Below are 15,262 nucleotides of genomic sequence, written 5' to 3' on the forward strand. Positions count from 1 at the left end.
ACTGGTTCTCATCATCTCCTTGGTCAGAAAAGAATTCCCCTTGCTCCAGGGAAATTTGTCTTCTGGGTGGAGCAGAGAGAGTGAGGATTAGGCCTATCGATCATCTGGTTCAACCTCCAGGCAATTTACAGAAGAATAAAATGAGACACACGGCTTGGAAGAAATCTCAGGCTCCTTTCCTGAACATCCAGAAAGCATAGATTTAAAAAAAAAAAAAAAAAATGATTTCTTCATTTCTTCTCCCCCGTCTCTCTGCCCTTTTCTTTCTCCCTCCCTCTTGTTGCTGCTTTGTTTTGTTTTGCTGTTTCTCTGTGAATAGGCCAACCATGTGCTGAATCTCTCTGGAGACACATTGAACTTGACATACCTTTGTGCTTGAAGAGTTCACACTTTGTTGGAGATGACAGTTTCATAAATGATAATGATAATATAAGGAGCAACTGCATGTCAAAATTGTGCTGGGAACTTTGAATGTATAACTTCTAATTGACATAATAATCCTGTGAGCATTATCCATTTTAGAGATGAGAAAACTGAGACTCAGAGAAGCTGCCCTAGGCCACACAGCAAAAACCGGTAGGAGACAGAATGAAAGCTCTGCTTCTAAACCCCACATTGTAAATAGATGCACGGCAGGATATAGCGTCTGGAGATAAGGCTTAGATCATTTCATGGAAGTCATGAAGGCCAGATTTGAACGTTTAGATCTTACCCTGTAGGTGACAGGGAATCAGTGTAGGGTTGAAGGTCAAGAAGTGACAAGATTAGCAATTGTGAGAATGTCATTCTCAGCAATAATGGAAGAAACTGAAGGCCAGAAGAGCAATTAGAAGGCTGAAGCAATAGTTCAGATAAGAGATAAGGGCAGAACTCCACTCCTGACACCTTGAGCATCTTCATTCTTAGCTCTTAGCTAAGCAGATGGACTCACAGGAGCATGGAGTAGGGTGAATAATGACATCCAAAGATATCCAGACCTAATCCCTGGAACCTATCGATGTTACCGCCCCCCCCCCACACACTTTTATTTGGTACTGGAGATTGAACCCAGGGTCACTTAACCACTGAGCCACATACCCAACCCTTTTTCATATTTTATGTAGAGACAGGGTCTTGCTGAGTCACTTAGGACCTCACTAAGTTACTGAGGTTGGCTTTGAACTCGTGATTCTTCCTCAGTCTGTCAAGCCGCAGGGATTGCAGGCCCAGCAAATTTACATTTAGAATGAAAACGTCTTTGCAGATGTTATTGTTGAGGATCCTGGATTATTGAGGGAGAGCACTACATGCAGTCACATGCACCCTGATGCCAGGGAGGCAGATGGACATGTGACAGACTCAAGAGAGGGAGGAAGTACGGACCATGGAGGCAGAGACCAGAGTGCTGTGGTCACAGCCAAGGAATGCAGCCCCACCGGAAGTCACGGATTTCTCCCCTGAAACCTCTAGAGGGACCGCAGCTCTGTCGACACCTTGATTTTGACCCAGAGAAACTGATTTTCAACTTCTAATCTCCAGAACTGGGAGAAAATTATGTTCTGTTGTTTGAAGCCATCAAATGATGGCTGACTTTTCACAGTAGCAACAGAAACTAACACAGACCCTCACAGTGATCCCAGACTCGAATTCGTTCTTGGATGATTGGCATCCCTCTCCCCCATTCGCAGGTAGGTGGGCCCACCCTGGAGTAGGCCTTGAAGAAAGGCCCTGTCCTGCGGAGCTCCTTGTACATGTCCAGAGGAGGCCTCCCCTCCTGTCACTGCTCCAGCCTCCCCCTTGCCCTCTCGGCCACCTGGGCCTCTCCTGGCTCTCTTTCATCTCTCCTCTTTACCTTTATACTCGTGTTTCTCTGCCTTTCCCCTGTGTCCTTCTGAGTCCTGTTTCCTCTTCTGCCTTCCTATCTCCTTTCCTTCTCTCTCTCCCCGCCTCTCTCCTCTTTCTCCCTATTGTCTCTCACTCTCTCAGATGGTTTTTCTCCCTCTCTGTCATTTGCTACCTACTTTCCTACCCCTCTCTGTCCCTCGCTCTGTTTCTGTGCAGTCTTCAGGTCTGAGTCTCTCTTGGCCCCTCTGGTTATCTTTCTCTCTTTATCTTCCTGCTTTATCCTGATGAATTTCTCTTTGTAGCTTCCTGTCTGTGAGCATCTCTTTTTCTTTTGGTCTCTGCCCTCTACTCCTGCTCCCTCCTGCTGTCCCCCGACCCCCCTACACACATAGGGTCCTCCAAACCTCAGCCTCAGGGGTGCCTGGGGACTTGCCTGGAATCACAGAGGACTCTGCGATTACATCTGCAGCCTCCACACCGTGCTTAAGAAAAGAATTCTTCTGTTTAGTCACGCACCTGTCCAACGCCGTGGGAGGACTGGCGAGGGAGGCAGCGATAAAGATTTTTCCTTGTTGCATTGTTCTTCTGGCTTTACCTAGAGGCTCCTAGACAGGTGCCTCTTAATATTCCAGCAATGCTGTCAGCTTTACCAAAGAGAAATCACTTTTCCTTGGCCAACCCCTCTGCAGAATTAATCTTTCCCCTTTAATGATGATCATCTGTGGCTGGCAGGGGTAGGAGTGTGAGCAGAGAAACAAGTCTAGGTGGAGGTTTCCAAATAGGAAGCAGATCAGAGTTAAGTTTTCTTATTTGGAGGCAGGACAATGGCTAGGAAAGACAATGGTGAAGACTGGGGTCGTCTTGTTTCTCTTGGTTTTATCCAGCTCTCAGGACAGTCCTGGTGCACAGAATAAATCCTGGTGCACTGGATGAAAACGTGAGGGAGGGAGTGAAGGAGCTGAGAGTCTTCCTCGTGCCAAGCGTGTGTCTCACCAGGCGAATGACTCTTGTCTGCAGAATGGCACACAGAGCTGCCCAGGACACAAGTCCAGGGGAAGGAGGAAGTAAGATGCACACTGATGAGTGGAGTGGTCCTCTGTGCCCTGCGGGGCAGGACAGAGCAGCAGGGAGGGCCATGAGAAGACTGCAGAGAGGAAGATCCATGAAGGAAGGAGCAGAACAGGGAAGGGAGGCCACAGGCCAAGAGGGAGAAGATGTGGGGACTCGTCCCCTCTGAAGACTGTCCCTGTGCCAAGAAGGAGGTGTTCCTGACCCCCACCAGAGGGGGACTCCTCCCCACATCAAGCTTTAGGCTCAGTTGGGGATTGGGTCAGACTTCAAAGAGCTTGAATCTGAAATGACCAGTCAAGGCTGGTGTTTTAGATGAGGAGGCTCAACTCACCCCGGTGCTGGCCACCTCGGTGGCCTCCTCCCAAGTCCACTCAAACCTACCTTTCAGTGAGGCCTCTCATGACCACCCTGCTTAATGTTGCAGTCTGCTCCCTGTCCCCTGCGCTCCCCGTGCCCTGCTCTCTTTCTTTACTTCATCGTTGTTTTAATCACTGTGACCCAAAGACGACAACTTAGAGGCACAAAACCATTGTCTTGGTTTGGTTTTTAATCAGAGTATATCTTGAGCTTTTCAAAGAACTTGAACACACTAGATGATCAATAAATATGTGTCGAGTGATGGAATGATAGATACAACCCATGGATTTTTTTTTCCTTTTTTGCCTACAGTCTGTAAACTGAGGACCATGGGGGCATGGGCAGGCCTCCCTGAGGAGGGGTCACATAACCTAAGAGTGGACTGTGAAACTTGACAAGCAAAGCCTTCACTAGACTATTCACAGTCTAGTAGCGAGCGTCCATCTTTAACTGTGCACTTCAGCTACCTGGGCCCTCAGTCCTTCTCTGTCCTATTTCAGGTCCCGGGACAGGCCACACTTGGGCCTCTGCCGACACTTGTCTCTCTCTTTCTCTACTCTTTTTGTTTTCATCCTTCAAGTCTGTTGTTCGCCCACATCCACGAAACCTTTCACAGTTTATCCATTTGGAATTTAATCTCCCTCTCCACGTCCACAGAATTCTGTGTCTGAATTTACAATGGCACTCGACAGAGCAGACAGCATGTTTTTAGAAGACACTGAGGTTCATGTGTTTCCTCTGTCACTTTCAAGCCATGAGACTGTAGGTTAATTATGTAAACTCTCTGATTTTCAATTTTCTCATCTGTGAAATATGTGCGGCATCGTGCTTTGACCTTGAAGAGCTGTCCTGAGGATTGGTGACAGTAACTATGCAGCACTGAGTGAACTTTTCAAAAAATAGTAGTTGCTTTGGTGAAGGTGACAGTGCCCTAGCCTGCTTGGTAACTGGGACACGTCAGTCTCTTCCTCTGGACTATAAAGTGTATCTGTTTAATTCTGTTTTATCCTAGCCCAATCTCTTTCACCTTTTATAGCAATGTACACAACAGCTATGTGAATGAATGCATGAAAATGGACAGTGTATACCCAAACCCTTGTCACCTGTTGAGGAGCTCAGTGAAAGGGGCTGCTGGGATGATTGACACCCTTTATTTCAAAACAGTCTGAGCAGAAGTCACCAGATCAGTCTGAGTTTCCAGCTATCCCAGCCGAACCCTCTGGCTTTATTGCTTGAGGCTCCTGATGCCACTGGCCCCGCGTGGCTGGCCATTCTCTGCCATCTGTGAGAAACAGACCAATGACCTACATAAGACTCTGAGGATAGTGATTTTCAATTTATAGACTATCCTGAGATTTTTGTGGACAATGAAGAGTTGCGAATTTTAACCCCAATTTTTTTCTCTCTTAATACTGCAATATATTTAAGAGTCCCTGCCAAGAGAATTATTGCCTCTCCTTGCCTGGATCTTAAATCTTTGTTCAAAGACAGCTTGTTTTAATTGAAAATGTTCAATCAATCTTTGCCCTTCTTCCCACCGATGTCCCATTCCTTGACTCAAATGGAGCCATTGTAGTAAATAACCTAGAGTGAGGCTTTAGAATTTGAAGAACAGGTAAGAGGTGGGAGCAGAGACAGGAAAGAGGGCTGCCCCAGACGATGGTCACATTTAAGGCACTTAATGTGGCACTTGTGTCTTTTAAACACAGCTTGTCAAAATCATCAGCACCTTACAGTGGAACTTTTTATCGGAACAGCCCAACTCCCTTCCCTTTGGGAAGTTCAAGAGGATTGATTGACAAGGATTCCATCTGTGGTTGTTTCCAGACTGACTCTCAGTGGGGAGCGATCAGGTGTCTCTCCCTGATTCATTCATTCAGTCAGCCTCGTGTTGGGTACAGCCACATGCTCATCCTGACAACCCCGTGAGGTGGGCATTATTATTCACATTTTTTAGACAAGGAAACTGAGGCTCAGGGAGATGGATTAGTTTATACAAGCTCCCACAGTGTTCTAGCTCTGTAGTTCTGTGTTAGAAATCCTGCCCTAAACTTATGGCAAAACAACAACAATAGCAGCAGCTATTCTTTCATGTTCTCTGCGGGTCAGAAATTTGTGAAGGGTTCATGGGGTGGTCTCAGCATGGAACCCGATGCAGTTATAGCCAGACAGTGGTTGAGCAGGGGCAGCAGAGTGCTAGAGGAGCCAGGGGCTGACTGGGGACTTCTCCTCTCTCTCTTCATGTCATCTCAGGGCCTCGAGGCAGTCAGACTCTTTGCAAGGAGGCACAGGACTCCAGCTCGAGAATTCCAGCAAGCAGGGTACAAGTCACCTTGTCTTTTCCGACCTTGTCTCAGAAGTCCCACAAGGTCACTTCTCCCAGTTCTGCCATTCATTTGATTAGAGTTTCAAGTTCATGCAAATCCAAGGGGAAGGGATTTAGACCATGGCTCTCAGTGGAGAGGGTATCAAGGTCATACAAGATAATCACACGTGAGAAAGAAGATGTTTTTGCAGATGTCTTTGGAAAATGCAATCTGCCGTGCACAGCATGTGGCAGAGCCAGGATTTGGATTAGACACGTCTGCTCCCAAAACTTCTGTGACTTTCTAGCCCAATCCACAGGGACCTCTGCTTTCCTCTGTGCCCTGTAGCTCTTACTGTCAGCACACACATCCATAATTTGGCCTCCTCCAGCCAACCAGAGACTGGCTGAGCTAAAGCAGCCAGCTTGCGTCTGCAGGCCCTGGATGTGAGACTGCCTCCCGGGTCTGCTGGTCAGAGAGGCCACACCCAGAGCCAGCTTGTAGACTTTTAAAAGAAGGGGACAGAGAAGGTCAGCCATATCCAGAGGAAGAAAGCAGGTGGCAGCCTCAGAGCACAGCAAGCCTGTGGTGCCTCTCACTGTCACAAACAACTTGTCTGGTGTTTTTCCTTCTCCCACTGGGGGCTGACCTGGGATGACTCAGGCTGTGACAGAAAAGGTGCCTTCCTGTCAGGAAAGAGCCCAGGGCAGTGGACAACTGGCAGCTCTGGAGTCAATTGTGCCTGGTTTTGGGTCCCAACTCTACCACCTCCAATTCTGTGGCTTTGAACAAGTTTCTTAGCAAAGGAAGATAAAATTACCATCGCCACCAGATTGTTTTGCAGATTAAAATGCTTGTGTAAGCTAAGCACCCAGCACAGTGCCAGGCATATAGCAGGTGCTTTATAAATGCTCATCTTCATGTCTCAGGCTATGTCCAACTGCAGCTGGGGACTTCTTGAAGAAGGCGGTGAGAACTCACTTGGCCACATCTCAAATGCAAGTACATCTCATGGCCCTAGAGGGAGTGTGGCCCAGGAGCCCAGCCAGGCCCCCACAGCACCAAAGGCAGGCCTGCATAACTGCCCTGACATCTGCATCTTTTCTTCTCACAGCATTTGTCCTCTCCATGGAGATCTACAAGAACCTTCCCACCTAAAGTTCCTGGCACAGTGCAAGCTTCCCAAAATGCTGTGTGGAGGCATGGGTAGGCAGTAGTGGAAACTGCTTCAGTCCTATGCACATTTTCTCTTCACTTGGAAAGGCCCTCTTCAGCTGTCCTGCCTTAATAATCCAGTGGAGAACAGTCCTTTTCCAGGGACCTCCTAGGACCAATCTCAGGTCCTGTTCCTCTGTACATCACCATGCATGCCCCACCGCGTGCTCCCAAGTCAGGTTCCCAACCATGTATCAGGCAAGGGACCCCCAACATGAACCTGAAATGGTGCAGATCCTGGAGGTGATCCTGGGAGGCAGTTTGAGAAGATGCCCAGGTTCAAACCCCAGCTCTAGAACTTATAAGATGCCTTTGGGGCCATCCCCCACCCTCTCTGAACAGTGAGAATAAGAATAGATCTGCCTCATGGGGCTGTTGTGAGGATTAAGTGAATCAGTATACATAAGGCACTTAAAAGATTGCCGAGCACATATTAAACATTATATGAATATTAGCCATTATTTACACATTAAATAAATATATATTTCACACCTACTGCCAGGCAAGTATGTGGGTGATCACATAGGACAGATATGGCCTCTGCCACAGAGCTAGCAGGCCATGTGGGGCTACCGAAAAGAGACAGTGAAAATACAATATGATAAGTGGTCAAGTTGGTGAAGAACTGGGATATACGCTGTGGGGACACAGAAGGTACCTCTATCCCAGCAGGGGCACCAAGGAAGACTTATCCAGGGAAATGACAACTGAAGTGAAGTGTGGGAGCTGAGGCCAAGCTGGCCCTGTAGGTCATGCTACCGGGGCAGTGGTCCTAGAGATGCAGGGTACAGCAAAAGAAGTTCTAACTGCAACACCAAGATGGGTAGGAGGTGGGAGGCAGGAGGGGCGAGCACAAAGCTCAGAAAATGACCAGGGACCCCACCATGGACAGCCTGATAAATCATGTCAGAAATTTGGGCCTTAAGGGCACCTGGGAGCTGCTAAAGGATTTTACCCAGCTGAGTAGCACTGTGGGATGTCATTTTAGAATGCCCACTGGCTACACAGTATACAGTGTCCTGGAGGGGGCATCCTGTAGCAGGAGGCCCACAAGGACAGACAACAGCAATTCAGGGAAAAGATGATATCAGACTATTCTGGGGGATGGAGAGAAGTAGACAAATTCAAAAGAGAGGAGGCCTCATGGGGAAGGATGGGGAAGGTGTGGCTGTATGGGGCTGTGGGCCAAGGGACAGGAACAGCTAAGGTTCAGTGGTAAACGCCTAATTCCCTCACTAGGAGATAAGTGACAGATGCTTTTGATGCAATCTGTTCCGAACCATGACAGTGTGGGGAAAGGGTGCCACTGGGTCCTGGGAGGGGAGAGAAGAGTATCCTAGAAGGCTCTACCAGGGAGCGATCACCTAACTGGAGAGTTGATGAGCACACACTAGGCAAAAAAGAGAAGCACTTCAAGATGAGGAAATAGCATGTATGAGAACCCAGAGATGCAAGAGAGGATGCGCAGGGCAGATACTCTGCTGCTGAAGAGATGATTGTTGTACTGATTCCTACTAGTGTGCTAATGGTCAATATGGAATTGGCCCTTTCCCCTTCCCTGGGGAGTTTATGCTTTAATGAGTTGGTCATCAATTCTGATCCTTGCATTTCAAGGTGGAATGGGGATATCATTTAGAGTCAAAGGGTTTTACCATTGTACCTGAGATTACTAAAGCAGATGACCGACTAATCCCTGAAGGTCAGGTAAACTCTGACCTAAATGCAATAAAGGTTCTTTTGCCCTTCGGCCTTGCTCATCTGGCTTCATCCTGAGACCCTTGAAATCAGACCAGGGAAGCCCAGTGATTTCAAAAGGGCCGCTGTTCATCTCAAAGCTCTGTGCACAGACGTTGAGGTAAGGGTATCCAGACCCTGTCCTAGAGTCTCCCCTTCCCACTTCTGTGTTCTTACGCAAATTACTTAAATTTTGTGCATTTTGTGCACTTCAATGTCCTTATCTATAAAGTGAGAATAACAATAGTGATTACCATTTAATAACAGATCATTTAATAGTGATCACCATTTGGCGAGGATCTGAAAAGACAGAACAAACTCAAACCTTAGAAAAGTGAGTGGTGTTACTGCCTTAGTTGCTGTTGTCATTTTTTGTCACAAGTCCCCTTTTCACTCAGTCTCAGTTTCTCCTTGAAGTCACTCCTTAACACACGTGCCTGCAGATATGAAGCTGGGGAGGAACGTGGCAAGAACGTTTCTGGATTATTACCGGCTGAACCCTCTGGTGGAGAAGGTGGCAGTTCCCGTGCCCAGGCTGCGGTAAGTGGCACAGCAGAGCAGTTGGGCTGGAGTCTTGGTGCTGGCTTCCTTTACCCTCTTCTTCTTTTCCCATCTGTACCACAGGAGAGCTAGCCCCAGCCCTGCCACAGAGCCCAGGAGTCCAAAGAGCATATTCCTGAACACAAATATCACTAAGTCTCTCCTCCTTCAGATTCTGGGTTGTAGTTTCAGATTTCCAACCAACTGCAGGTGGTCCAGGACGAGGCCCTTGGCTCACCTGGTTGTTCCCAATGATCCTCAGTGAAGCGAGTCCTACAGTTCTGAGCCCCAGGTCCCCAGACAGTTGGCATGACAATGCACTCTAATGACACCCTGTTTCAGACAGGGAGGAGGTGGTCGCATTTCTGGGACTAACACGGTAATCCACAAGGCTGGGTGGCGCTGGGCATCTGAGGTCAGTCCCTGCTCTAGGTTGGTCTGGGTGCCTCATCTGTAAAGTGGGTACAGTGGCACACACTTCAGACTCATGTGAAATCTACAATAAAGCACCCAGCACAGTGCCAGGTGTTCATATATCCTGACACTACACCATAGTCCCATTCTCTAGACTTGGAGGTTTGGGGCTAACAAGGACACATCCTCAGAAATCCTTCCTCGGGTCCTCTGGGGGGCTAATTTGCAGGTTCAGTGAGGAAAGACGGCTGGGAAACCAACCTCCCTGTTGTCTTAGGGAGAGGCTCCGGGTGTTCCCATGCCTACTGGTGGTGAGCCCAGTGAGCAGTGAATCCAATGGCATCTAGAATGGGCTGACCCTGCCCAACCTCTGGGCCTCATTTCCTACTTACCTAGTGGCCCAATCTCCTGGAAGGACATGGTGATATTCAACTCCCCGCTCCTGCCAGGTCACCTCCTGCGAGGTCACTCCTTTCCAATGACCTCGCCCATATATTTTAGTGCCTCAAACATTAGAACTGATGTACCTTCCTCCCTACTCTGTCATTAATTTTAAAAAATTACTGTTATTTTTTATATGAAGTACTTTATGGAAAGCATCTTATTTATTCCTTTTAGGCATTCTGTTTCCAATCTTACAAATGAGGAAATGGAGGCTCAGAAAGGTGAAGAGAATTGCCCAAGGTCAAAGAGTTTTTTTTTTTTTTTTTTTAGCAGAGCCAGGGTTTGGTCCTAGGTTTCTATGATTCCAGAACCATCTAAATTTTATCTCATGTGGAGATTCATCAGTGTAGGTTCAAATCTATCAGGTTTATGGGATCTTAGGCAAATTCCTTGTCCTCTTGAAGCTTTTTTCTCTCTATCTACTAAATGGAGAAACTTTCAAGATGGTTTTGAAGATGAAATACAAGCATAGTAGAATGCCCAGCAGCTAATAGATGCTCAAAAACTATTTTCATCTCCTCTCATTTCTATGTTGCAGTCCCAGCTCATGGTGACCTAGGACAAGTCCCTTGACCTATTTGGTTGGTCTTGATGATATCTCAGGACCCACCTTCTCTGAACCCCAGGTCCACATAGAGCTCGAAGGACCATATGCTCAGATGAGGCCTCATCTCAGGTTACTCACACATCATTTGCAGTCCTGTGCCCCCGTCCTGGGGTATTAAGAATTCCTGCAGGAATATCACCTCTGTTTCTTCTCTGTGCCCCTACAGTACCTACCCTGCCCTGAGCATACATGAATATATTCACTCATTCATGCATTCACCTAGGAAAGATAGCCCTTCATGCCAGGCTCCTGGCAGGGCGGGAGCTAGACAGAGTTGAATATGATTGCAGCCTGACCCTGTCTTTGAGGGGCTCACCTCCAGAGGAAAGTGCTCAGTTCATTCTTAGAAGTCATTCTTGATTAGTTAAAGATCCTAAAAGTTTTAAAGCTTTATAAAACTCAAAAAGAATACTCGAAATCTCATTTACAAGTTAATTTGGGGATTATCTCTTTCAGGTCCTCTGTCAGCCTAAATCAAAATCACCTTGATCCTGAACCACATTTTCTGGCATGTTGCATGGTCTTCCATCAGGGACCTGGAGCTGATACTCAGGGAGACTTTAGCAAGCACCTCACTCTTCATGATACCCATGAGGACCTTGAGGCCCAGGGAGCAGAGGCTATTCAGGGTCCTGGGGTCAGAGTCAGGCCTGGATCTCAGAGCTTCCCCGAAGTCTGATGTGCACGGATGGGTGGGGAAGGAGCTCTTGGAGATGCTATTCAGTAGGGGAGCTTGAAGCTGGGTCAAAAGGGTGCAGGGGAGTTCTCAGGGCTCACATTTCAATTGCTCAGGGTACCGGCACCTCCTTTCTGTAAGCTGTAGAGCTCTGTTTAGAAAAAAGCTGGAGAGCTCTTTCCTCACTAGTCCACAGCCTCGAAGACTCGAGGCAAATACAGCCACCCTTAAATTAAGAAAGAAAAATTAACTCCCTTTCCTAACCCCACACCTCCTTCTCTAACAAACTATGAACACCACTTAGCTCTAAATTGGTTGGTAACCCTTTAAGAATGAATTCTCAGAAATATAAGGCTCTGAGCTCTAATTTGGGATTTGAATACTTCTTCCTTTTTTGTATTATTTTCCACCCAAGCATCAAATAGCTTAAGTAAAAGAGCAGTTCTGGCTTTAAAGGAAAATTACATGTTTTGACTCAAAATTAATCTTTGTTTTCTCCCATCTCTATGGATAATTACAAGATGTCACTTCCCACCCACACGCTGGTGGAAGCCGGTTGGCATCCTTGGTGCTGGGCTGCCCTTCAGAACAGGGCCCTGGGGAGGGGCAGCAGGCTCAGGGACATGGCGTTGATGACCAGAGCTGAGACCTCCCCATGCATTTTGATCACAACAACTAATCCTAGAGCTAAAGCCCCAAATGCCCCATCAAGGAGGATAATATTGGAAAAATGGACAGACCAATTGCGCTTCTGTGGATAGACAGAGCCTAAGTGTTGAGGGTGGGCTGGTCTCTGAGGATAAAGTGGGCTCAGCCCAGTGCCTGACTGGGAGAGCGGCTTCATGCTGAGGTCATGGTGTGTACAGGTGTGTGTGAAGAGGAATCCAGCTACTCAATGCACTGGAGTCCGTCATGTGCCAGGCCCTGTGCTGAGTGCTGGAGGCTTATAGTTAGCCCTACCTATCAGGGGGAAAAAGGCATGCAGATGTGCAAATGTAACACTACTGAAAAGAATACAGTAAGCACTTAACTATGTGTTTGATTATGCCCTCTCAGAAACCTCCCATGGCTCCCCATTACCTTCAGACTAACATTTCAACTTCCCTTCCTGCTATTCAAGACCTTGGCCTATATTTGAAATTTCATTTATTGCCTGCTTTCATGCCCCTACCCCTGTGAGCATGTGCTTTCTACCATTTCATGCCCTGTTTTTCATCCTGGATAAGTTAGCTGTTCATTCTTTTCCCTCTTCCTGGAATGTTCTCCCTTTTATCTTGTGGATGGTGAACTCCTACTTAGCTTTCAAAACTTAGTCCAAATGTCACACTGCCTGCTTCCCTGTCCTCTTCTCCACCTGAGGCAGAGCTGCTTCCTCTGTGAGCTCCTGGCTACATTCTGTACATGCCTCTAGCAGGGTGCATCCTTGTGGGACCACCCTGGCATCCTGCTTGTCCGCCTTCTCCACTAGTCAGGCCTCTCCTGGAGAAGCAGTGTTGTTCACTTCTGAGACCTCAGTGCATGGTGCAGTGCTAGCATAGATTGACTCCTGATATAACTGGACAGAAGATAATAGAACCGAAGAAAATCCAGAAATCATCTCCTCAATCTCTTTTACTATAGAAGAGAAAAGTGAGGTCCAAACAGATAATACTCTCCCACTGTAATCTGGCAAGTCTTTGGTGCCTGATAGGCACATCCCAAGAGAGCTTCAGAGAGGAAGTGGAGTTTGAACTTGGTTTTGAAGGACATGAAGAATTTAGATGGACGGAATGGAAGGGAAGAGAGAGCATTCCACATTGGGAGCCAGAGTGTGAGAGGTCAAGAAGCAGGACCCAACGAGATGTCTGAAGGTACCTCAGTTACCTAGACAGCCTCACCGCAAGAGCGAGGTCTTCAGTGAGCCTAAATTTCAGGCAGCCAGAAGTTTCAGGCAGCCCGACTTCCCAGTGGGGAGCTATGTTAGGGCATGTTGCCAGCTACTCCAACTTGACTCAATGAATGAGTCATCAGCTTTGAAGGAAAATGGGGATTCCAGGGACAGATTATGACCGTGAAGGCCCATAAGAAAACTTCTTCAATCCTAATTCAAACTTAGCCCAAGACACTCCCCATATATGGAATTTACCAATTTCTGTTAAACACTGTTTATTATTTCTTGCATTTACTTTGCACAGTTATCTCCTCTACTAAACAATAAGCAACTTGAACAGTATCAATGTCAAGTCGCCTCCTGAGTCTGTCAGACCACACCCAGCACCACATGTTTGTAAATTACTGTAGAGAAGGGGAGACTCTGGGTGTGTCTTCTCATATTATCTCACTTAACCTCACAATACTACTGCAAGGTTGGAATATTTTATTCTCATTTTACAAATGAAGCTCAGAGAAGAATTTCAGGATCGCACCTCTGGAACAAAGCCAACCTGGGAATTCGGATCACTTCTTCTGGGCTCAAAAACCTACTTTTCCCCCAGGAAGTAAATCTTAGTCCAACCACTAAATGAATATCACATCTGTTTATCAGTCAAAAACATAATACACAAGGCACCACATCAGAAAAGATGCAAAAATGAATCAAGCTTGACCCCTGCTCACCAGGAACTCATTGTGAGCAAAGCAGACCATGAAAGTATGGAACAGTAGTGTCAAGCATATGGCCCTGGGTGCTGGACATTGAGTGCTGGGACAAAGGGATGAGCAGACACCTCTCTGTTCTTCAAGATCCCCCAAGCATATCAGGAAGATAGACATTATAAAATTCTACAATTAGGCAATGCTGACAAGTGAAAAAGAGATTCTGAAGCCCTTGATGTCTTGTAAGGAATGAGGTCCCCACCCCGCCTAAGCCATAATTCTTTATCTTACAAGGGTCTGGGGGTTTTCCACATACTAGGGACCCCAAGGCAGTCACCTTAACTCTACTGGCATCCTTCCAAAATTTCAAATTATATCTTTTCTATGTGCCCATCCCCATCCTATCATGGAATGGGCTGGATGAGTTGGAAACAGAGTAGAAAGATAATAGAACAGAAGAAAAGAATTGAAGAATTGAAGAAGAATTGAAGCTGTGGATCAGCTGAGTTTTCTCCAGAACCAGCACAACACAGTGCAAACATCTGTCCATCCGTCCATCCACCCATCCATCCATCTATTCATTCATCCATCCATCTGTCCATCTACCCATTTGTCCATCTGTCCATCTATTCATCTCACAGGCATAAGTTGGTCTACTGCCTGCTCTGAGATGGATGCTGCTGTCACAGAGTAGGGGTTGACAAGGGCACTGCTCCTGAGAGATCACGGTCCAACAGGGAGATAGACATGCACAGTGATGATTGCATTTCAGTGTGTATATGTGCTGTCTTCTCTCTTTCTGTTATCTCCCCCTTTGCAGGAAAGAAAAGCCCCCTCCCTACAAGCACCCATTTGTGCGGGGCTCGGCCAGCAACTACCCCAACGGCAAAGGGGACAAGAAGAGCTCAGTGAACCACAAAGACCCTTCAAACCCCTTTTAAAGACTGGAGGCCCCTGAGGTTTTGTGGGGGCAGGAGCGTGAATTTCCTGCTGGGGCACTCTTCTCTGGTTTTCAAGACAAGGATTTATGGGATAAAGCATAGGCTAGAGAAAGAGAAGGGAAAAAAGAGAAATTTCATCATTGATTTTTCCCTTCTGCCAGTGGGAAATCGTTTGTGAGCCTTCAGCTCAAGGCTGAACAAAATAGGAAACTGGGACCAGACAAACACAGATGCTATTTTCCACAACACAGAGATCCTCACAGGATGAGGAAAACCTATACATCCCTCTTAAGAGGTTTGACACATCTCAGGTCAGTTCTTTGGAAGTCCCTTTACCTTTTAAAGTCATGTAGTTACTATAGATGGCCCGCTTTTAAAATAGGTCAAAGGAGTTTACAGCTTTAGAAAAGTAGTGCCCATATTTTCTGATCCAAGACAATAGCAACAACACAGGCAACCAAAGGCAGAGGTACTGTTGGGAACAATGGGACAGAATTTTTGAAATCAAGGTGATCTTAGCTTTATGGTCACTGTCTCTCTAAGCCACATGCTTTCTGAT

The 15,262-nt window shown here is 46.9% G+C and overlaps 1 protein-coding gene across 1 annotated transcript in view; it reads left to right on the top strand.

The window, feature by feature from the left end:
- Agbl4 (AGBL carboxypeptidase 4) overlaps positions 1-14,703 on the top strand; it is a 1,194,123-nt gene extending 1,179,420 nt beyond the window's left edge. Inside the window, exons 12-13 of the mRNA XM_076862591.1 lie at positions 8,951-9,047; positions 14,583-14,703. Of these exons, the coding sequence (XP_076718706.1) occupies positions 8,951-9,047; positions 14,583-14,703 (218 nt within the window). The remainder of the gene's footprint in view (positions 1-8,950; positions 9,048-14,582) is intronic.
- The last annotated feature ends 559 nt before the right edge of the window (positions 14,704-15,262 follow it).

This window comes from Callospermophilus lateralis, chromosome 7, assembly GCF_048772815.1.
Source record: "Callospermophilus lateralis isolate mCalLat2 chromosome 7, mCalLat2.hap1, whole genome shotgun sequence".
In the NCBI taxonomy this organism is placed as follows: Eukaryota; Metazoa; Chordata; class Mammalia; order Rodentia; family Sciuridae; genus Callospermophilus; species Callospermophilus lateralis.